We start from the raw sequence: 24,193 nt of genomic DNA, 5'->3' as shown, positions 1-24,193 counted from the left end.
CCAGACTCAGTCATACCCAACCTCAGGACCCACATGGAGACCCGGAAATGTTTTCTCACTCGCTGAAGTAGGAAAGCTTTGTCTTGAAAATAACGCAGATCCAGGGAGATCGGAGAATCTAGAACGATGGTATAGAAACACACATGCCCATGTTCTTGGAGTTGATCTCAGATAATATTGGTTAAAAAAAAAATAAATAAATGAACAAATAATTTTTTTTTTTTAAAAGCCCTTTTTGAGGTCATGGCCTCAACTCATGGCAATTCTTTTCTCATATTTTTTTCCATATTATGTTTTTTTTTTAATAGCAACATCAGAGTACTAAATATACACAGGAAAGTTGATATAGGTGTTGCATGTACAATGTTTTCCAAATACATCGCTTTGAGATACAGAAACAACTTAAAAAAATCTGGAATAAAAGTTCACCTGTATGGAAATCACACCCAGCCCCCCACCCCCACTCAAATATATCATGTCATTTCTGTTTATTAACATGATTATGGTATGCATTGAAAGAAAAACACAACAGTAAACTACAATAGTTTAACTTTCAAGAAGGTGGCATAGAAATACGTTTATAAGGACAGCTGTGGTATAGATATATGTATAACACTCGAACAGGGAGGCTTTCGTTTTGCTGTTGAAAAATAACAAGTGCTCCATGTAAAAGTATAAATAAACAGTTAACAGTTTATTGTATCAGAAAATAATTTAGGAAAATCAAAATAAAAACCAGCTTTACTATACATGAGGAAAGGGGGAAAAATAAAGTTCTACAACATTTAACTTAAAACCTGTGAAAATAGGCCACTGTGGCCTTCAGCATTTAATTGCTCGTCCTGCGGTTCGGGTTCATGGTGTGTGGACTGTCCAGTTCCACGGGTGAGCTGGGGAGGAGGAGGAGAGAGATGGGCTCGTCTTTAAATTTATGTAACTAGACCTGGCAAATTCAAGCGTGATTCAGACGCACTAGGAATGTGGAGAATGGAAATGGATCCCTCTGTCTCCCAGCCGCGTGTCACAAAGACGCCCCATGTGAAAAATCCAGCCAACAATCTGGATGTTTCTCTGGTTGTTCTGTTTATTCCACCCCAACGCCCAGGGACGCCCAGCGGCTTGACGACATGAGAGCAAAACATCCAAATGGTTGACTGCCTTTCCCTCTCCTGGTGGCGCCCTCGTGACCGGTGATGAGTTTAGTCAGTGACAGGGTAAACCAGAAAAAAGGCATTCAAAAGCTAATTGGATTTTTGTTTTTGTTTTGTTCTTTGTCTTTTTGTATAAAACATACTTAGGAGCCAGATTTGTCAACTCTGCAACCAGGGACAGATCTCTGCAACCGGCCCCCAAGGGTTCAGCGTTGAACAATTTCCATAAGTGAAATGACAATCGAAGGGTTTCAGATATTTCCCTTCTGTTTGGTTATTGGTAGTTTCTAAATGTTTTGCAGTAAACATTGACTCCTTCTGGGGAAAAAACGTAAAAATAATGTAAGAATATCGTCCATGCTTCCTCCAATGTCCAGGTTAACACTCTCTGGGCCCAACTCATGTCTGAGAAGAGTCCTGATCGATAGCATGGGCAGGGAGACTTCACCTCTCGCTGATTCACACCTCCGTCACAACAGAAGCAAACGTACACAACTTAAACAAGAAGCTAAGGTTGTTAAGCTTAGGGAAGGCTTTGTTGTTACGTTCTGCTTTTCACGACCGAGTCTGGATTCCAGCACCCGCCATCTTGCTTTTTGCAGGGAAGGCAAGAGAAGGGAATGATCCAAGTGGGGCTGCCAGAAGTAATGGAAAACAAAACAAAACTCTAGTCTCTAAGAAAACAACTACCTTCAGCTCAAAGCTGGTCACCTGTTTCCCCCAAATCTCCTTTTCAGTCTAAAACTTCACAAGTTCCTACATGTCCCTTTCACCACGACTGGTGAGTGTTTCAGGGAGGAACAGATGTCATGGATGTTGTTCTGTCTTCCCGCCAAGCAGTACAAACATGGGGGTCTCTGAAACACGCCCTGAACCTCAAGCTACTCCATGTCATCTTGGGCTGGGAATTCGTCTTTAAGGATCAATTCTACAGTCAGTTGACTGAGGACCAACTTTGCTAAGGCTCTTTCACCCTTATGAGGAAGCAAACCAAATGCAAATGAAAAGCAAACAAAAGGTCTATATTTTAATGTGTCTGTAAGTCAGGACAGTTCAGATCAAGGAGATGTGACCAGATGGGGGATCTGCTATGCCTGCTGACTTTTCAAAACCAGCTGCCCATGCCTGTATTTAATGCCCTTCACTGGGAGAACAGTTGTGCTTGTATGCAGAAGGGGAGTAGTACCCAAGAGCACCTTAGACCCGTCCTCTCCAGGGATTCCATGTAAGTTCGTGTTTTCCTGCTGTAAACTCATCAAGAGAAACACTCATGTTGCCTTGTAGATCTTAAGTTGTGGGCACTCACAGAACACATTAGAAATCAGTATGTGTAAGAGAGGAAAAGCTGAGTGGAGTTTCCAGACCAAAATAGACTTCGGAGGCAGAGGGTGAGGGTCCCTTCCGTGGCAGTAGCTACTTCACATGCCGTCACACCATTCCACGGATTTCAGCAGCCTATGACTTCAGCAAAGCCCCTCTCTCCTACTCCTGATGGTCCCCCAGAGTTTGGAAATGGAGGTTGGATGTTATAATGGCTTTGAGATTGGCCCTTTTGGCTTGCGATGATTGCAGAGTGACAGACAGATGGTTGTCTTAGAAATGGGACAGTGGCCCAAGAGGGTGATATATGTCTGCCTTGACGGTTCCCTGAATAATGATTTGAAATAATTATATGAGGGTCCCTCAAGGGGTTCCCCCTTTCTAGACGTTTGTAGCCACAAGTCTCCATGGTACGTGATGGTGCCAAAAAGTCGATGCTAGGACTGCATAGTGTTCTTGCTTCTCCCATGGCTGAAGTTCTCCCCGATTCTCTGGAAGCAATGACTTGCCAGATCCAGCAAGACTAGAATGGACTGATGCACAGACTGATGCACAGACTGACAGCTGCCAGCCCCAAAGCTACCAGCTTCAACACTAAAGCATTTATTGCAGAATTTCAGAAATCTGATGAAAACCACTGTGACTGGCTGAGTTAATGTCCACATAAGAACGAAGCTTGCAGGGATTTGTTATTTGGCCTTGCAGAGATGTTGAATTACGTGTGAAAACCCGGGTCTCCAAGGGGTCCTATTTTAGGAGCGAGACCACCTGGGACAAACCTAGTTAACTTTCATCCAGAATTTCCTACGATCAGATCCTCTGCATCATTCTCACCACACACTACTCAGCAGATGTTTTGCTGTGAGATCCAAGGTACTGGCAAGAGTGAACTCAGCCCCAGAAGATGTCTTAGCAACTCTCTAGGCTTATTATCTTAACCTATTTGATTTATACTATTCATGGCACAAGTGTGTTCTGATTCTACCCAACACAGAAGAGATAACATGACTATTTATACACCCACTGACCCTCGCCCCACGACTCACTAGCTGTTTGAACTACCCCCACCCAAGTCCTCATAAACCTATATGTCCCAGATGGGCAAGGCTGGCCAGTTTAAACCACATCTCTTAAGCTGACGTCATTCCATACATGACTTAGATCTATGGATTCATTCAAAACTATTCCTTTGATTCTGGGCACCCTAACTCTTGGAGCACTTAACAAGCACTCCATTGAGGGGGAAATGCAATGGGGCTCCTGGGGAGATATGTTCTAGCATTCCAGCTCCAACACAGACACATCACATAACCAAGCTTACTATTCTCTTTGGACGTGGACATGGGCTGTGCACTTAGAAGGGTGGAGTGTAGACCTGTCACTGGCACGGGTCTGAAAATCCATGGAGAGAAGCCCCCTCGCCTCCATGCCTCCATTGTCCATGCACTGCTGCCTTAAAGAACCCATGACAAACACCTGTCCTCTTTGTCCTGGGTCGTCGTAACACCTCACGCTGTCACGGCTCGCCGAGCTTTCTCACCGGCTACAGTCTACGCATCGAACCCCTTCCAGCCAAAGTGAGATGGAGCGGAGGGGAGTGTACGCAGGCACATGAGAGCCCGACTGTCTGTTCTGGTGGGATGGCTTCTCTGATTCAGAGCAAGCACTACTAAATGGTCCTTTGGCAGAAGGGGAGGTTGTACAGAATTCAATTCCTAATCAGGGATTGAATGCCCGGAGTATGACCGATTTGAGTTCCAGAAATTGGCCACCATGTACTTGCTGAGATCTTTCTAGAATCAGTTGAGGTCGAAAAGCTGACTTCTGTTTGCTCGCTGGCCGGGGTGACCTAAACAATGGTGGTTCTCTGCCTACACCTCCATTCACCCACTCCTTACTCGAATGCAAACTCTAACCCCAGGAAGGCAAAACTACGCACCGCCACGCACCACATGTTGTGGAAGGAAGGGCTGGCAGCACATTTCAAAATGTCAAACAGCTATTGAAGACCTCGCCCAAACCCTGCACGTTATGCTGAATGCAACGGACACACAAATCTTGGCTCGGAGCAGGCAGCAAAGAACAGGTCTGTCTTCATTGCCGGAAGCACATCCATGAAAAATAAGTCAGGAAGAATAATCAAGAACTCTCAGATGGCGAGAGTTTTGCTCATTTATGTGGGCTGTGCTATTTACATTGGAAAACAAACAAACGATCAAAAAACAGGACGGCATAGCAAATTGACAAATGGCACCAAAATAACCATTCCAAAATTACATGAATCATGGCGTGTTTTGGAGTATCTGCTTCCTTAAAAGCAGATGTTGTTTAAGTGCGTGGCTAAGTGTGATCACTATTGAGGGTGAGCTTTGGAAAAGGCAGCTGCCTACTCTTCTCTCACCAGGAGGGATGACTCTGCCCTGCGGGCTGCATCTCTGTCCTAGGACTCCTTTGCCTTCCGTGAGAACTGGTCGACTTGACAACGTACCTGCGTGCTTCGGAAGGGGTCCATGGAGAGAGGCAGGCCTTGGAGGACAGCGAAATTCATCACCTGGCCTTCCTGCTTCCCCGGCAGAGTCACCCCCTGCTAGAATGATGAGGGTTTCGGTAACAAGGTGGATGGTTTGTAATGACCGAGGCATCTCCTCCGTGACACTGCACTGCGTTTTCTCCCAGGAGGTAGGAGCAAGTGGTCCTTAGTCTCTTCCACCCAGACCAGCCCTCACTGAGCAAGTGACAGCTCCCGGGAGATGCGGACAGCCCCTCTTCTCTTCCTGCTGTCACTGTGCCCCATTCTCTTCCTGTCATGTATCCATCTCTCTGGAAATCATTACTCTTTGCTTCTACGTTAACTATCTGCCTCCTCCCAGAATAGAAAGGAAAACCCAGGAGGGCGGGACCATGTGGCCAACATGACAGGAGTTCAAGTCTTTGCACGAGCAGATGAATGGCCAGTTCTGGCAAGTCACAAAGAATCACTTCCAACGGCATCTGTGAGCAGTGTCTTCGGGAACCACGCAGTGAAACAAGAATGGCCCCAGTGCCTTCCCCACTGTGGCGTGTGGGGTGACTCGGTAGAGATGGGGTGGAGGGAAGAGAGCTCAGGGGAGTGCTGACACTCACTCGTGCTGGGACCTCCCTGATGAGACAAGATGATGGTCACAATATGGGCAAAGACAGGTATGTACTGATGCCCATGCACTGAGATGAAAGTCATGGGAAGACTCAGCCTGAACCGATAGGGCTGCAGGTCCCAGGCCGGAACCTCAGCCCTGGCTCCTCATCTTATGTCCTAAGAGGCTGGATCAGCCCAGCTTCCTGAGCTGCTGATGATACGGAGCCATCTGGGAGAAGAGGAAAGAAGAGGAGGAGGAAGAGGAGGAAGAGGAGGAAGAGGAAAGATGGATCAAGTCCGCGGGCAGCAAGACTCAAAGGGAGACCTTACAAGGCAAAAGGGTCAATTCTCTGAGGTGTGCATTTCTTAATATGACAAATGGGAATGGGCATCCTCACACAAAATTCCTGAAGATTAAAGCCTGTGCAGAAGACTCTGCCTGATGCGGAAATGTGGCTGAGATGGAGCAATGTATCTGAGAATGAAGGCGGCTGGAAGTCGTCAAGGTCACGGGACGAACTGCCGAGTTCCTGGGGGTGACATTCAGACATTGGGGGTGACATTCAGACATTGGGGGTGACATTCAGACTTGGTGGGATTTGCTCTAAGTCCAGGTTCCTAAGTTTCAAACGCTCCGTGAGGGACTGAGATGAACATTTAGTCACATGCAGCCTGAGGTGTCCACCCAAACTCCGGTTGGAGAAGGACCAGAAAGATGTGGGGGAACCAAGGCGTTCTAGGTGTCGTCTCCTTCCTGCACAAGAAAGACACCGGTTGGGGAGACTAACAGCCCTCTGTCGTGCCCGAGGGGTCCCTCCACTTCCATACTATGTGTGGGCAGGCTGTAACCAAGCAGGAGGATGTGGTGGGCACATGGCCTGGCTTTTGCCCTGGACGCTGCTGGAATCCGAGCCCGACGGGGAATGACCCGGAAGCTTTCCCGGCCAAGCCTGGGGCCCCTTTCCCTTGGCACTCAGAGCTGGTTAACAAAAGTAATTACACCCATTGTTTCAACCACATGAAAGTGACAAATTCACGAAGACTAGAAGTAATTAAGTCTAGAAAGAGACCGGCCTGGACGGCAGAGTGCCCAGCGCCCTGCCCAGCTGCTCCGAAAGCTTTACTGGTAAACAATGGACCGAGGTCTGCGTGCGGCAAGGTCACGGCCATGGATTTCCGCCACCAAAGGGATGAGATGGAGGTGGATGAAAGCTGGGGGACACACCAAACTACAGCGCTCTTCCTCCGACTGCTTTTCTGGAGGGACAGACAATCTACAGCAAACGTGAGGGCCTGCCAGAGGGAACTGCAGCCGCGGGAGGCGAGGAGAGCGGAGGCCAACGCGGAGCTCGGCCTTGGGCTGCAGAGGGACGGCCTGGCCACACAGCGTCGTGCACAGGGCCTGACTCTGGGAACGCCTGCACGATCTCACGTTACGGACGTTCTCACGGGCAGAGCGGAATTCCTACGCCTGCACGCCTTCCTTGACCAGCCCCTGTGCAGAGCTGGTGCTTCCACATTTCTCGGGGACCATGGAAAAACCAAAATCCCTACATGCACACACTCCGTCGAGCATCCTGGAACACTAGCCTTCCCCGAGATGGATTTGTTCTGACAGATGTGAACTGCAAGCAGACTCCCAGGTGGGAAACGTGTGGGCCCCTGTCGGCTGTGTGTGTGGCCCGGAGAGCCGGCCCAGGGGGCTGTGTGTGTCTGGGGGACTTGGTGACTCTAAGCATCCTTCGAAAGCTGGGCATCCCGTGGTGCTCTGGAAAGAGTTCAGGTGTCGGGAGTGCAGCCCGAGGCCCGAGGAAAGGGCTGAGCAGCAGTCCGACAGGAGGTGTGGGCACCAAACTGTGGCTTTATCAGGAATCCCAGGTTCCTGCTGCCGGTAAATAAACAGGCCCCCTGTCACCACCCCCTCCTCAGCTGGGCTCCCTGGAACTCAGGGTGTTGGGGAGCAGAGCGCAGCTTCTGTTGCCCCGGCGGGCGCCAACAGCCCTTGCCTTGCACTCACACCGAGCTGTGCCCACCTGAGTCAGGAAGGCCCCTGCGCCACCTCCAAAAACCCGCAGGGAATGAGATGGATGAACGGGGTGACCGATGGAGAGAGGTGTGCCTTCCAGCGCCATGCAGGTGAGCCCCGGAAACCAGAGACGCCAGCAGCAGGCGTGTGCCGGAGCTTTGGGGGAAAGCGACAAAACCAAACCCAGCCCCCAAATGGGGCTTCCCCACGTGGCGGGCGATTCCCAACAATACAGACCTAGCACTACGGTTCCTTCCTCCCCTGGACTCACTTGGTCTCCCACATTCCAAGAGATGTGGAAGCATATTTCAGGGTGTTGCACAGGGAGACTGAGCCTGATGGAAGAAAGAGGTCACCAGCCTGGCCAGGACGGGGGCATGAGCTTAGCTGCCCACCTGACCGGCAACGTTCTGACCTGGTCTACGGGGCATTTCACGAGATGGGTTCACACAACCTCCTGGTGAAATCACCATCACCCACGGGCCATTCATAGAGGGCAGGCCACAGGCATTGAATTTGGGATCCCCGTGAGGAGAAAACAGCATCCAACGGAGCCTCCCGTCACTCCCAGGGCACAATGGGGCACTGGGGCACCACTGGGGAGGGAGCTGTGCTCCCCAAACATGGCAGTGTTTCTCACGAATCCCATGGGCTCGTGATCCTCTCCCCGAGGCTTCAGCCTCGAGCCCCTCTTTCCACTGGGAAACCCTACTGTAGGATTCTTGATGGCAAAAACACAGATGTTGGCCAACCAGCACGAGCGAGAGACAGCATCTTTGCGCCAGTCCTCACCAAGATTGCAGGCCGTGCTTAGGCTCTAGAAAGAGCAGCGACCTGTCCCCCAACATGCGTGAAACAAATGTGGGGTACGCTCCAGGGCACGGCCCCCGTGGGAGTAGCCTGGATCCTTGGCACACGGATTTCTTTCTCGTTTTCCAACCAACGGGGGCCCTCGTAGATGTCTGAGTTCTGTTCTGACATACGCACACACATTCTAAGGATAGATTCCTTTAATTTGTGGAACTGGAAAATTTTCTTTAATTCGGTCTACGCTTGTGTAACACAAGGATGGTTAAGAATCCGCCCCCCGCCCGGGCTGATGCTCAGCCCATCTGTAAGCAGCCGACCACGTACGTACACGTGTGCGTGGCTGTGAGTAGCTCCTTCAAACAACTCAATGAGAAAAAAAACAAGGTCACGTTCACGCATCTCTCTCTCTCTCTCCCTACATGCAGGTCTGTACAACCATGGCATTCTCGACTCTGGCCTGAGACAAGAAAGCCTGCATCTAGAGCCACTCACCAGATACCAGCCAAGGTAGGGTGTTGGGAGGGGTCAGTCTGCGCGGTCCCGGCTGTCCCCGGGGACGGGCGGCAACGGGAGGCCGGGTCGCCGGAGGGGGTATGCTCACTCGTGGAACCGCGTTTCCAGTGTCGGCGTCTCTATGCGTGTGTGCGTGTGCGCACGCGTGTGGGCCCGCGTGTGCGTGTGCCTGTGTGTGTGATATGTTGCCAAAGTAGAAAACAGCAGTTTATTCTGTTCATACTAAGCATGGTAAATAAACCAGGTTCTGGAACCGATAACATTTTTTTTTTTAAAAAGGAACATTGAAGGTCTTCAAAAATTGCTACAGTACAAAAAAAGTGTGTGTGTGTGTGTCTGGTGTATTTAATATTTATATATGTATATTAACCAGAAATAGCGACTCTATTGGAAGATTCCCGCCCCCTGTTGCGGTCAGGTTTCTACACGTGGTTCACTTGGCTTCGCTGCGGTCACCAAGTCCTTCGGGTCACTACATGGCACATAATGGTATTATTGGCAAAGGTTCAGAATCAGTCCAAATCCCAGGCTCCAGGAGCTTCCTGTTGGCCTTTCTTCTCCGTCTGCCGCTGCTTTCTTGCTTTTCTTCTCTGTCCTCCAAAGACAACTCTGGCAGAAGGCAGTTCCCCCATAGGCGTGAGCATTTTTATAAAAATATATTTGGCCTATAGCGTCCTGCTCTTTGAGCTCCCCACTGGCAAACTGAAGCGGTAGGCATGGGGACCCTCCCCGTAGAGAGTCTAGATTAGGTTTTGTCTGTGTGTGTGTGTGTGTGTTTAATTTTTTTAAATTTTTTAAATTTTTTTTTTAAATTTTTTTTTACAGGTTCACCAACGGAATCCTGTGTGGAAAGAAAACAAGAAAAGATTAGCTAGCAGGGAGCGGGGGGCAGGATGAGTGTCTTCGGCCCCTCTAAGCCTCCGCGACCCACCGAGCCCCAGGCTGCTTGCTGGCTCGCAGAGGGCGGGGTCTCCTGCCCTGGGCACTGGGGACTGGAGCGCCTGCTGGGAGTCCCCGGACCTTGTGCTAATCAGTCACAGATGGAGGAGCTGGGTCTGGGACCACCCCTGCACTCACTCTGCTGAGGGGGCCCTGACCCCCAAGCCTGCAGCGGACTGAGGCATCCAGCACCACTGCTGACTCCCTTTCCAGCTCTGACCCACCAGGAGGAGAGGGGACACCCACCCCATTCCTGGATGGCAGGAAGCCATGGGGTCCCCTTCAACCCTCTGGTCAGCTGGAGGCTCCCTGAGGCCAGGACTCGGAGAGATGAATGGATCGCATCAGAAAAACCAACCCGGGGGATCCCCAAGGGATGATCTTGCTGAAGAGGGAAAGGGCGTGCGTCCCTCGTGCTCACAAGCCAAGTCGGCTGACTGCGAAGAAGAGCGGCCCTTCCCTAGCCCAGCAGAGGTCGGATGATAGGAACCCCAGAGTCTTCCTGCCTTGGTGACGGACCCCTGAGGTCAGCATCTCCCCGACAGAGAGCTGTGGCCTTTCTGGGCATGGCTAGGGGTGTGGCAACACGCCATGGCTCAGCCCGGAGGGTCTCTTGCTGGAAGGACGGGGCGCGGTCTCTCTCTGCTGTCACTGGGAGCCCCTGTAGCCCACAACTACGGGACGCGAGAACCCTCCCAACGGTACACAATGGGAGGATGCTGCCCCTCCCCCACGCCGGTGGGACAACCAGGCAGGTGACACCCATTCTGACATGAAAGCCAGAAGCCACGGGCTGGAGCTCTGGGGTGTCCACTGCGGCTCCGGGCACCGTGGCCAGACTGGCCCTGTCCTAGTCACCGGCGGAGCCCCCCGGAAACACACACTCCTGCACCGTCCGCACCAGGACGGTCTCCTCCACCGGGTCGGGGGCGAGGGGGCTCGTCTCCTCTCTGGGAACCCCCCTGGCCTGGACAACAAGGCGGGGCCCCCGCTGCCTCCTCACCGTCCCCTGTACTGCACAGGACACACTTAGCCCGCCCCGACGCGGAGCGTCCGCGCATCTCCCACGGCACCGTGTGCTCTGCTGTGGGCGGGGTGTCCCCCCCGTGTAAAGAACCCGGGTGCCGGACCGCCCGCGGCAGCTTTACTCCAACGGAGCCCTGCCCCTGCTCACCGTGGCTTTCCAGGATGGGGCGGGGCGGGGCGGGGCGGGGGTGTTAAAAAACGAAGCTATGGAAACGGAGAGAACTGTCCCTCCTGGATGTCTGTCCTCACTCTGATTTTTGGAAAGCTAAAAAACGTGGAGACAAGTGCCCCCCGAGCCCACCCACGCGAGCAGCCAAGCGCAGAGAGCCTGGGAGGAGAAGGGGCGCCACGGGGCGGGGGAGGGGCGCGGGGCGCGTGTCATGGGGGCTGAGTTCCGGTTTGGGACGAGGAGGGAGTTCTGGAGACGGGCGAGGGATGCCCGACGTCGCGAAGGGGCCTGATGCCAGCGGACCGCACCGCTCAGAACGGGGACAACGGTCCACCTCATGTCCGTTACAGGTTACCGCCATTCTAAAAGTTAAAAAATATACATAAAAAATATACGGGGACAGAGAAGCCTGTGCCTGGTGACTGCCAGCCCAGGTCGGGCGGCCCAGGACCCTGTCTGGGGGAAGCAGCGCCCCCTCCTCGCCAGCAGAGGGTCCTGGGTTGGTGCACCGGTCAGACGGCTGTCCCCTCAGGAAGGGAGGTTTCCTGCGAGGACGGTCACCAGGCTGCTGTCCCCTCCTTTATTCTGACGGTCTCCACACCGACGGAGGCGGCAGGAGCTGCCTCGACCCGTCTCTCGCGCCCGCCATCTCGTGAGTGGTTTTCTGTTCGAGGTTTATGTGGTCACTGTCCCAGTGGGCGTCTTCAGCGCTTCTGACCCGGGACAAGGTCCTGCCTCCTCGCCTGGCATCCCTCCGCCTCCAGGCTCCATGTCCTTCGAGGGTCCGCAGACGGTCACCTCTCTGGGGAGGCCTTCCCACACACCCCCTGCTTTGCTAAATGCGATCTCCGTTCATCCTGGAGCGTGCTGTTGTGGGACTCCGCAGGCACAGGATGAGCCAGGTGGGCTCTCCTCGCGTGTGTGCATGCCCACGTGTCCTCGCAGGGGTCATGGCTGTCTGCTAGGTCTGCCCAGGCTCCAGCTTGTGCCTTGTCCGGAGTGGGCCATCGGTACTGGACGCCGCTTGGGGAAGAGGCGTCCGTGCGGAGGTCGCCTTGTCCTTGGCCCCTGAGACTGACGACCTCCAGGTGCTGCCCGCAGGTGGGTTAGGACGGCCACATCTGAGGACTGGCGGAGGGGCCCTCGCACTGCCCGGGGATGGAGCCTCTTCCAGACCTACGGGCATCTGCCTGTACCCAAAGTTCCATCCTGTACCCAGGATGAAAGAGGCAGAGGGAGAGGAGCAGGGAGACGGCTCCCACGCTGTGCCCTGGAGAGCCATGCTGACTCTGGCAGAGGCGGAGCGCTTCTCTGCAAGGGGCTGTGGCCAGGGCCGCATCACCCCTTCAGGCCAGGAGCAGGGGCACAGGGCTACCCGCGGCCACTTTCCACGTCTGCCCAACGTTCCTGCTACTTACACCCAGCTCATGGGAGGGCTTGCGTCTTTCTGTTCCCAAGGCTCGGTGTATGAACCTCTCGGTGGGGCGCTAACCCTGAGAGGGACCAGAGAAGCAAAGGAGCGAGTGCTCCCCCCCAGACCTGGCTGGAGAAACATGGCGCAGGCATACACACCTGGTCCCCGCCAGAAAGGGGAGCTGTGTGTTGCCAAGTGGTCTGAGAGACGGGGACCTGGGATGAGTTCCGACTCTGGAGAAACTAGTGCCCTCTGCTGCCTGGAAGGAGATCCTGGGCTCGCCTGGGCCCCACCGGCTGCAGACCACACGCGTCCCAGGCTCTAAGATCAGCGTCTGCTTTTGCAGAACAGACAATAGCCTGTGGCAAGAGCTCCCCAAAGCCAGGGACTGCAGTCAATGTCCTGCGTCCTGAAGGGGCTACTTCGCCACCAGGTTTCCTTTGTGGCTGGTGCTCAGCTGAGACAGATGGGTCGGTGACGCGCTCTGCACGTCGCTTTGAACACGGCGATCCTCTGAGTTGCGAAAGCTTGGGTATTCCGTTAATGTGGTTTTTTTTTTAGAACAAAGCGGGAAGGCTCAGGTGTTTTTCTCGGTTTTTATTAGTTATGTCTTCAGTGTGTTTTTGAAAATAATAATAACACATGATTTATTTCTTACTGGCTTCAGACGCGAGAACTTTTATTACTTTTCGGGCTCTTGGGAATAAAGTGGCCTCGGCCAATGCAAAGATCTGAACACTAATGAGGTTTTCAGGAGCTTACCTGTTGCATGAAAAATGACAGGAAATTAGCCCGAGAGCCAATGGCAGACGCGTGTCCTCAGCCCCTTGTCCTGGGTGTGCGGGAAAGTCAGCGCGACGGGGTGCCCCTGTGGAGGTGGTCTGCGGCAGGAATTTGCCGGAACCGACGACAGAGGCCGGATCAGGGAGACCAGGTGGACGTCTGCTCAGGTTCGGGAGCCGGTGTCCGGGAACGCAGGCACCGCCAGCTCCCTGCCCCTAGGGCAACGAACGTGGCCACTCCGGGTCCCCCCATGTGCGTGGGGTCAGCGTGAGCAGACAGGATGACGTGGCAACAGTGTCCTCTGTCATCGTTCAACGTGCATTTGGAGAGACTCAGCAGCCATCCACGAGACAAACACCTCCGCTGGCTCTTCAACCTTAATTAAATGTTTTCGTATTAATTGGTATTTATTGAAGGGACAATGAGTACCTAGTACACCTGAGCCGTCTTCCTGGCCTTTCCCCGCTCGATGCTGCTGTCCAGGCATTAATTGCAAGAATCAGGGATACTTAGAATCCAAAGGCTTCCCTCGCAGGGCGTGATGAACGGTCTGTCCGGCACGCGGTGAAGGAACCTGCGAGCATTTATCCAAGGCTAACGAGACTGTGCGGAGCCCTCCCGGTCCGCGTCTGCGGGAACAGGACCAGCGCTCCCAGCTGTGGCGGCTGCACCTGCGGGACTCCGGCGGTCCTGCTGCATCTCCTCAGCTCCCAGACGGCCCACCTGGCAGCCCCAGGGAGGGGGCCAAGATCTTCGGGGGCAGCTGTGTCCCCTCCTGCGAACGGAGGTGGTCCTGAGACCACTCCTTGGACAACCTGGTAGGTGGGGCGCAGACACCCTGAGAGGAACGTGGTCCCAGTGGCGGACGGGGAGTGCCCACCGACAGAGTGGGGTCCTCCAATGCCCTGTGTCGCTAGAGGAGAGAACTGGAACAGGAAACCTTTCTGCAGCAGAGGGCTCCATAAAAGCTCTTTCTTATTATTTTCTTTTCTTTTGTTTTCGGCCGGGCTTCGGCTCCTAGTTCCAGAGTGTGGCTGAAGGGGTTGGTGGCTCAGGCTGTGGGGTGCGTGGGAGCTGGTCTCCTGCTCTGCAGACTTGAGCTGAACATCCCAGGATGCCAGTGGACTGGGGAAAACTTACCTCCGGCTACCACCGACTCTCGTCCTGCCCGGGACGAGGCTGGGGATGGCGCAGGGCACAGAGGCATAGCGCGGGGGCGGGGTGGTGGCTCTCTGACAATGGGCAGAGCCAGGCCACCTTGGACTGACCCGAGCAACCTGACCTCAGGCAAGTCACTTAATGGCTTCGTGCCTCAGTTTCCCCTCTGTAAAGCCGCGTTCCTGGGAGGACGGTAGGAGTCCCCAGATGTAAAGAGGTCTTCTTAAGTGCCCATTAGGGAAAGTCTACGTTAGGGAACCTGCCCCCTCACCCCAGCCCCTGCACCCTGGAGCGAAGGGCGTGCCCGCCTCCAGGCCAGGAGCCTGAGCTCTTGAAGGAAGGGAGCGGAGGCTGCGATATGCAGGGCCAGATCAGTGTCTTGTGTGGTTACACATTTTAAAAGTCCTAACAGGGATGCTGGCGGTCCTGGGCCCCCCTGCAGAGGGTTCTCTGGGCCTGCGGGAACTGGGCAGCTAGTGAGAAGCTCCTCCTTGCTAGCAGGGCTAGAACTGCCCAGGGAACTCTGCCCCGCCTTAGTGAGGTGAGTCACGGCTGAGGCAGACAAAGGCTCTGACCCCTGCATTGTCGGACCCGTCAGGTCTCACCTAACTTGCCTGCAGGGTCTCCACGGAGGCCTTTTGTCAGGGGAGCGAGGAGTGCTTTCTGTTCTCCTCTAATCACATTTCTTGGCCGGATGGCGGAATGTCGCGCTAAGCAGGTCATTTTGGCTTCAGGACCGGAAGCGAGGGCTGGAGATTTGATTTGGAGCCGACACCTGCTTCATTAGCGCTGGGTGAGGACTGACCCGTTCGCTCCTGTTTCCGAAAGCCGTGGGCTCCTCCAGCCCTGGCTCTGCGCGGCGGGCCCAGCCCCCGAGGGGCACACGGGGGCTGCCAGGAAACACCTCCCCCCCCCCCCCCCCCCCACGACAACTCCTGCGTGAGAAGGCGGGCAGAAGGAAGAAGCCGTATTTTCAAATACCGATAACGCAGCCTAGAAACTGGGCTCCCTTCTCAGGGAAGGGATGTGACGTCACAGCGCGTCCGCGGAGGAGACGAAAACAAAGATCCTGAGAAAACCCACGTCCAAAAGGAAAACAAACGCAGAGCCCAGAGCCCGGGCTGCCTGTACCGACTGCGCGCAGACCGCGCGCCGTCCTGGGGGCAGACGCTTTCTCCCCCAGCAGCCCGAGTGTTCTGGACTCTCGGTGCAGAAGAAAGCAATTTAACGTTAGCATTAAAGTTAATATCACTGAAAGCAAACCAAATGTTCCTATCCAGCAGAGCGTGGAAAATTCATCCTGTTTTGGTGCCGGTCCCTGGCTTCAAATTAGTAGATGCCTCGACTCTTCCTTTATCATTTCCCTTCCAATCTCTTATTTTTATATTCCAAAATTGTACTTTCATTCGACTTCGCATCCCCTACCCCGATGTACAGACGTCCGACGCAGGGGTGATGCCCGCCCACATAGCCCCCTCCCGGGTCTCCCCGGGTTTCCCTGGCAGCCGGCCACCCGGGCTGGGGCCTTCCCCGGGGCTGGGGCGGTGCCGCCGTTCCTGGGTGTCTGTCCTGCCTCCATGGGGGTTATTTCTAACAAGTACAGCAGAGAGACCACAAGCCCAGCCCCCCAGGCTTGCCCTCGGGGTGGCAACACCATCGGAATTCCCCCTGCCCTGCCGTGTCCAGAAGGGCTCCCAGCTGTCCCAGCGTGGACGCGGGGGGAGGGGGAGGGGTGAGGGAGGGGAAGCAAAGAGGGGAAAAAAAATTCAATCGATGTCCGTAAGGAGAGGTACGTACCATGATACAGACACGTGGCGTCTGCCCTGCCCCCAGGAGGTAAACAAGACTTCGGCCAGTCAGCAGGAGATTTCAAACCATTTCTCAGACACAAAGGCCACAGGAATAAGGTGCCGATCAGAGGAGGAGGGTCTGTGGCAAGCAGAAAGTCAGGCTCGCGTGCGCATCTGCGGAGCAGCTGACCGGCGGGCCGGCTGGCGCTGCCGCCCAACCCTGGCCTCTTGAGCTGGGAAGAACCCAGAAAGGTAATGCTCGGCCCCGACCCACTGGCCTTCGGCGGGCAGGGGACCCTCTCCTGCGGCCCGCAAACACCCACGTGCACCCCGGAAGGCCTTGGAGGACACGGAGCCTGAGGGACCGTGGGCGGAAGGAAGCTGGTATTCCAGATCTCAGTGTTTTAATTGGCGGGACAAGCGGAAAGCTTGGGGTGTCCCCCTCCCAGGGCAGGGATCCCGCCTGCTTTGCTGCGCGCCCACCATGGAGTGGGCGGGGCCTGACTCCTGAAATGGGTCTCTTGGGGTTTGTCACTTTTGAGACCTAAGCTACCACGTCCAAAGGCCAGGGAGAGCCAACAGAGCATTGCCTTAGGCCAAAAAGCAAGAACCCGTTCCACCCAATGCTTCCGAGCCAGGTCTAAGGGCGCTGCCGGTGCCCACCTTGCCCCTGGATGGGCCAGAGGGGCACCAGGGGGGAACGGCCATGTGACCGCTCAGCCTCCCACCCGCTTCCCCCAAACTGAAGCACTGGTTGGCCAGGATTCACGTCCAAACCGACACACGCGCCTCCGTGAAATGGTTGGAAAACCTTTCGCCAATTCTCTGTGCCCCGGGCCTTCTGGAAGCCTGGGATGCCACCAGGAGCTCCCGAGACGTGACAGTCAAGGCAGCACGGGCCGGAAGGACAGTCCTGAGTCCCTGCTGTCCACCCTCCCGAGCTGGGAGGGAAGCATCCCAGGGAATAATTCGGAGACCAACGTGGAGATGAGGTGGGGGGTGTGGTTAAGGAAGGCCCCCCGTTCTCACGGCCAGGATGACGGCCCGGAGGACGGCCCATTAACCATGGGCACCACAGCTGAACGTCACCCTGAGTCTCCTCGACCCTGGTTCTGGGAGGAACGCTTCTGGGCCCTTCGGGCATTCCCCCCTCGCGCTACTACTGCCACTGACGGGGGTCCCTGGGGTCCTCCTGGTTTCCTATTCGCTTCCTCCTAAGATGTTTAGGGGGTTGGAGAATTTCTCTTTTAAATTTACAAAATGGTGCATATGTGTATGCTGCCTTAAAAAAAAATAGCTTATTGATATTTTCATCTAATTCCAGATAAACCCTCGGAAGCTGACTCGAGGGTTTCTTAAATGTTCCCAGGGATGGTTTCAGGGCCATGTCTTCTTTGAAGGATTACCCATGATTAATAAAAAGGAGCATTTAATAACCAGGACTCTGGCTGGTATTTGATAGTTCCTGAGATGCGCCGCTGACATCTTCCTGATGGGCGTTCGGAGAGACGGACGGGGAGCGCGTTGGTATCGGAGGCCCAGGACCAGCCGGACAGGACGCCTGCTTGGCCTCCAACAGGACCAGCCAGACAGGACGCCTGCTCGGCCTCCAACAGGCAGCGTCCAGGGCGGGGAGGGCCTTCCGTCAGCTCTCCGAGGGTGCGGCCTAGAGGCGACCGCGGCCTCCACGGGTTCTGTCTCTGGCTGGTGACACACCTCCTTCCGTCCACCCCGCCCCCTCCTTCCGCCAGGCCAGCCGTGTGCACTCGTTCGGGCCCCTAAGGACCCAGGAAGGTGCCCCCCCCCCCAGGTCAACAGCGCCCGGTGATGATGCCGGGACGCCAGGGTCTGGCCCATGCCCGAGCTTACCGGTTCCCGTTAAACGTGGATTTGTACTCGGCTGTCGGGTGTAGCGTCTCGTCGGTGTACATGGGCACGGACGCCCGGACACACTCGTGGGAGCACTGCAGGGTCTCATTATAGGCCGTGAAGATGTCCAGGCTGCTGGGCACCCGGGCGGGGGTGAAGTCCGTCAAGTTCTGGCAGCTCTCCTCCTGCTGGTTGACCTTCCGCTGGTGGCTGTTCCGACGCGTGTTCCCGCTTTGGGCGCAGCTGGAAGAGAGAGGAGTCGGGCTGGGGGTGCGGTGGGCACAGGGGCCGAAACCCAGCACTTAGACGGGGGCACCTTCATCTCCAGGCATTAATTATTCGTCATTTCCTGTTAGATGGTGATTCCCAGCCTCTTCGCCAAGACGGACCACAATGAAACAATCAGCTCGCGCACTCTCTCTCCCTGTTTTGTTTGTTTGTTTGTTTGTTTGTTAGTAAAATTTGAATATTAATGTGGCCGTTATCGCAGGGCGGATGATGAAGAAAGTGTCTGAGCTGTGCTATCCTAGAGCTGAGGCCTCGTCTGCCCGAAGGATGTCAGCCGGGCCGTGGTGGCTGACTCGGTTTCCCCATGAAGGGATGGGTACAGGTCGGGCTGCTCTGGCGGCTCCTTCTGGAAGGGGCTACGTAACTGTCATCGGGGAGAATTATTACACGGGGGACCCTGCGTCCTCAGCCCCGCCCTAGCCCAGGCTGGAACTGAACATGGATCGTCCACCCTTCACGGCCATCCGGTCCACGGGGAGCTCTGGTCCGCGTGCCCCACGGAGGCTCCCCCGTTCCTCGGGGCCACACAAGCCCTCTCGGTATCGCCAAGGATGGACGTGGGAATCCCGGCCTTGTCAGCCAAGGGATCTGGGGGAGGGGGCCTTCGGCGACCTCTCCCAGGCACTTCCAGCAAGTCACAGGAGGGATACGTGGAAGTCCCAGCCCAGCGGAGGAGAGCAGCTAGGAGGAAGTGTGGGGACCCCCAGCTTGGGGAGCCAGTTCCCCTTCCCCCCTCCCTGCTGTGCTCAGAGCCAACGCGGAAGGATGCGGCCGTGACCGGTGAGGGTCCATGAGCCCATCTTCCTGCAAGTCACGGACGTGGCCTGTCTCATTTTCCAAGGAGAGGAGCCCTGCTTCCTGGTGCAGAAGCCGCACCCCACAAATGAGGGTGGGAAGAGCAATGCAAAAGCCAGGGGACCCCCCCCCGCCAATGTCATGGGACATCCTCATCACGGCTGGGTGGTCGTCCCCAGAAGAACTCTCTGAGGCTTTGCTGCAGACCCAAATGTGGGAAACCAAGAGGGGACAGTGTCCCCACCCCCTGCGGAGACTCCAACAGGACCAGCCAGACAGGACACCTGCTCGGCCTCCAACAGGCAGCGTCCAGGGCGGGGAGGGCCTTCCGTCAGCTCTCCATGGGATCCTGGGCCCCAGAGCCCCTTCTCCTGCCAGCCAGGCCCTGCCCAAGATGCCTCGTGGCGAGTTTAGAGTTGTCCTCATCACCTGCCCCAGAAAATGCCGTGAGACTCGGGTTTGCTGGCCTCCGGGAGGCCTCACGCATTTGCTGTGAGGTCTGCTTGGGGGCTGTGCCAGTCCCAGCTCTGCTAACCCAGGAGACTGGCTTTCTCTCGGATCGCTGTCATCGGGACACTGGGGAGCAGCTGCCCCCATCAGCCCCCTATGACTTCTGACCACCTCCTGGCGACGACCACGGGATGGTCTGGGTGTACCACTCTACAAGGAGTCCGACCTTTGATGCTAAAAGTGAACACATTTGCTGAAGGGGTGGCTGCGGGCAGATGGGGCCTCAGAGGCATGTGTGCGGCAGGGTCACCCGGCACTGCCCGATTTTCCCCGGGGTGTAGCAGGTGTGCTCACCTAGCAAGGCCAACCTCAAAGTAGGCCAGTTTCCAGGAGGAAACAGGCGAAGACCAGCTACTCGGAGAAAAGCAATAACCTAGTTCGACAGACACACAGCGGCCGCAGGAGGAGGGAAGGAGTCGGGCTGAACACGGCCCCTGCACAGCCAGGGCAGCGAGGGGTGGGCGCGGGCCCACCCAGGCAGCTGGCCAGTTGGCTGGGCGGCGTCGGCAGGCACGCCTGAGGCTGACACAGGCTTCGGAGACCAGAACACGGGCTGCCTGAGAACTGTGACGGAGGCGGGGCTCGCTCGCCTCACAGGGAAAGCCGCGGTCAGGGGCACACCCCGCCCAAGGCCTGTGTCGGGCAGGGTGGCGCCTACGGCCGGTCGAGCTGCCCCGGGGCTGAAGGCGAGCGCGCTGCGGCAAGGCCACGAGCTGCCCCCGATTCTCTGGCCCAGATGAGGGAAACAACGCCCTGGGATGCGAGGCAGGACCGCGTCTGAGAAGTAGGAAACGCTCTGTGCACACTTCCCGGGGGACCCCCACAGCCCCGTGTCCAGACCAGAGGGGCCGAGGAGCCTTACCAGTTTTTTAAGACAAGAGTTGTAATCAGAGCAGCTATGACCATGATGAGGGAGACAGTGATGGTGATAATCTGATGGACAGCCAGACCTGGAAAAGAGGAAGGGGAGCAGCCATGAGACCCGGGCACGAGACACAGGAACTCAGGAAGGGCGGGGCCGGCTCCTGCGCACTCCGGTCTCTCCTTCCCCACGGCAGGGGCCGGCAGGAGCTGGGTCCCCTGGAGTCCAGGAAGGGAGGCCCCGGCCCTGGCATCTCCTAGTTCCCCAGCTGTCACCCAGCCCACGGGCAGCTGTGTCCTGTCCTGCACCTGCCAAGCCCCTCCCTGGCCCAGGCAAGCTCCGGCTGAGGCCCGCCCCCAGGACCTGTCACCCTTCCTCCGCCTGCTCCCCCCTGGGTGAGTTCTCCGTTCCGAGCACTGGGCCTTTAAGTGGGAGCAGGTTTGGCCTGACCCAAGAGGGGCCAAGGCAGCCCAGGATTTGTTGGGGAGGAAGGAGAGGGTGGACAAGCGTTGACCTCCTGGCAGGGGCTCCCTGGAGGAACGCTTCCTCTTTCCAGAGTCCTCTCCACGCGGCTCGCTGCCTGTTGCGGTTCCAGGAATCAACAATCCGGGCCTCGAAGCTGATGCTTCTCAAAAGCCTAGAAAGGGACCCGCAGTCTAGCCTCGCTGGCCTGTGTCTGCTGTGTGTGTGCATGGGGACGGAGCGTTCAGGGGTGCCCTGGCGGGGGCAACTCAGGGACAGAAGCAGCGCGGCCTGAGCCCCGTCTTGAGAGCCATCTGGGACCCCCACACAGGGATAGCAGAGGCCCGGGATTCTCTCCTACTCTGTCCCTCTGACCCCACCCCTGCACCACCTTCCACTAAGCACAGAGGCAGGGGTGGGAGGTGAGGCTCCCGGCTCTGGTCTTCCACCAGGCTACGTTCCCCCTGACCACGCACCCGTCACATCCTTCCTGGAGCACGGACACTCACTGGGGACATGCCGGGCAGACGCCACGGGTCCGTAAAAGCCCCCTCCGACCAGGAAGAAGGCTTCCTACCTGAGGAGCTGGGCCATAAGGTTCCCGGGGGTGGGGGAGGGCTGCGCAGAGCCCTGCAGTGGGCAGCACCCTGTCTCACCAAAGGGCTAATTTCCCCGTGTCCTCACACCTGGAAGCTGTAAGCACTTGCCTCTCGCCACTCCCAGAGCCCCCGGCAGAGACGCACCTGTCACTCCCGAGGAGCCCGGCGGGTCCCTGGGTGAGAATGAGACGGGTGCCCGCGGCCCGCCGGGGAGGATTTCGAAATGTGCGATTTTCCTGGCGGTCTCCCAAGGACACAGTCTCGCAAACAGATGTTACCTCTCCACTGAGTACGATCCTCGTGGGGAAATTGCTAATACATGATTCAAAGTTGGCATGGCCAGAACACAAGCTTTCTCTTCCTGTGTGCCCGTCTTCGGGGCTATTTCTGTTGGTCGTGAGGGATTCCCATCCTGAGCCCACAGGATAAGCACCGCCAGGAAGACAGGAGAAGACACGGATGTGACGGAGAGCCCTTCAGGTGTTCCTTCATGCCCCGACTCAGAGCCGGTACGGAGCACCTACTGCATGCAGACGCTCTCAGCTTCGACGAGCTCGGCAGCTCAGCTTCCCTAGGGCCCGTTTCTTCACTTGATCTCAGCCAAAGCCTGAGAAGCGATCTAGCCTCCCCCCTTTTATTAAACGACAGCATCTACTGCCGGTTCTGGCCCAAGAAAGGGGCCTCGTCCCCTGCATACCTGCCCAGCCCCGCACACCCTCTAACACAGCCCCTTCTGACTGTCGCTCTGTGGCCGATCACATTTATACCTGAAAAGGAGAAAAGAAAAACCAGCGGAACAGCGAGAAACATAACAATATAGTCCTAAGGTTTGCCTTATCCTGGAGGCCCTTCTCCTGCCTTTGGTGTGAATCCTCAGCTATAGAAGTCACCACGTTGAATTGTGGAAGCAACGAGAGCCGGGTTAATAACCAGGCAAGGTCACGGGCTATGCGTTCCAGAAGGACTTCTTTGTGCCGGGCACCTTGCCAAGCTTCCCTGTGACCCGTCGAAACCACCATCATCATCCTGCACTTTCGCACCTGCCTGACCGACGAGGAGCCTGGGCTGAGGAGTAAAGCGACTTTCCCACCGTCGTCCGGCAGAGCCAGGACCCAAGGCAATTCTTTGCTCTGAGCCTCCGAGAAAACCCAGCATCGGACGCCCAGCTACCCCGTCTGTGGCTGCCTCCTGGTCGGCAGACTTGCCAGAGGCGGACACCCCAGGACCCCTCCCGTATTTGACTTGCAGGGCAAGCAAACAGCCTTCTGCTGCAGCGCCTGGCCCCCGAGTGCTGACGGGCCCCTGGGCTCACGCATGGGAGCTCCACAGTTACAAGAAGATCTCACAGACCCCATGCTCACGACGGTGGGACAAGGATCAGGCCTTTGGACATGTGGCAAGAGCAACACTTGTAAGAAGCAGGTTGGAAGACAGAAAACCCGTAAGGATGACTCCTGGCTTCCTGTCTCGGGGAGGTCGGCTACTAAGCAGAGGACAGAACAGCAGGTGAGAAGCGGCGTCCTCTTCCAATCATCTGCCCGTTATTCAGTCCTCCCCGAGGGCCAAGAGTCCTTTCTTCATCTGCGAATATTCCTCAAGTCTTGGTGTGATGCCAGGTGGGCGAACCTTGCCACAAAGGGCCAGAGAGTAAATATTTGAGGCTTTGTGAGCAGTGTGGTCTCTGTCGCCACGTCCCAATCCGGCCATTATGGGGCAAGAACAGCCACGGATAATATGGGGGGGAAATGGGCGTGGCTATGTGCCAATAAAACTTTATTTATAAAAATAGACTCAGCCAGATGTGACTCCCAGGCTGCAGTGTGCTGGCCACTAATTTAGGTGAATAGCTGAGTGTTTGCCTTATACATGAAATAGAATATGTATCTATTTTGAAAGATCTATTAAAACTGGGATTCAAACTCAAGGCCTTTGGTTCTGAAGACTAGAACCTTCCCTCTCCATCATTAAAGGTTTCCTGAGTTCTGAGAATGTCACCGGCCACTGCCAAGGGGATTTCAAGGACAGCCACTGCCTCTACCGTGGCAAGCCGGACAGTCACAGTCAGCAACGGGCAGCTCCGTCCTGCTGGCTTTGTCCACGTGAGCCTGGCTTCAGAAAAGGTTACTTTGTGTGACCGTTTCCTCGAGAATCCAATGAGACAGAATTCTTGATTTTTGCAAACCAAACTCCAGGGAGAATTTTATCAGTTTAGTCCCTCTAAGGACCCTCAGAAGTATTTCAGCCACATGTCTTTCAATTTTCTCCATAAAGGTTGAAAAGGAGCTGCATTTTGCAAAAGCACAAGAATGTGCAGATCTCAGAACTGGTGTGTCCAGCCACTGGCTCTCCCTGCCCCGTGCAAATAGCAGGGTTCTTAGCAGGTTATCCTCCCCCGATCTCTGCCTCCTCACTAACTTCTCCGAACACTCACACCTTCAACAGTGTTCCCTCAGGTTGGGTCCCCTGTGGACATGACACAGTGCAGGTGGGAACATCTGTCCCACAAACCCTACTGACCCCGGGCAAGGCAGTGCTTGAACAGTGTCTCTGCCAGCTGTCAGGCAGGCTGTGGCCGATGAACAATGAGGTCACTG

At 55.8% G+C, this 24,193-nt stretch overlaps 1 protein-coding gene across 1 annotated transcript in view; it reads right to left on the bottom strand.

Annotated features, from left to right (window-relative positions):
- Positions 1–237: 237 nt before the first annotated feature.
- Positions 238–24,193, bottom strand: part of AJAP1 (adherens junctions associated protein 1) — a 118,327-nt gene continuing 94,371 nt past the window's right edge. Inside the window, exons 3-6 of the mRNA XM_059374910.1 lie at positions 20,539–20,626; positions 18,084–18,326; positions 16,222–16,353; positions 238–9,776 (exon numbers count right to left, since the gene is read on the bottom strand). Of these exons, the coding sequence (XP_059230893.1) occupies positions 16,281–16,353; positions 18,084–18,326; positions 20,539–20,626 (404 nt within the window). The 3' untranslated portion in view covers positions 238–9,776; positions 16,222–16,280. The remainder of the gene's footprint in view (positions 9,777–16,221; positions 16,354–18,083; positions 18,327–20,538; positions 20,627–24,193) is intronic.

This window comes from Mustela nigripes, chromosome 14, assembly GCF_022355385.1.
Source record: "Mustela nigripes isolate SB6536 chromosome 14, MUSNIG.SB6536, whole genome shotgun sequence".
Lineage (NCBI taxonomy): Eukaryota > Metazoa > Chordata > Mammalia > Carnivora > Mustelidae > Mustela > Mustela nigripes.
Note: the sequence above shows the minus strand (reverse complement) of the source record. Positions and strands in the feature narration are given on the sequence as shown.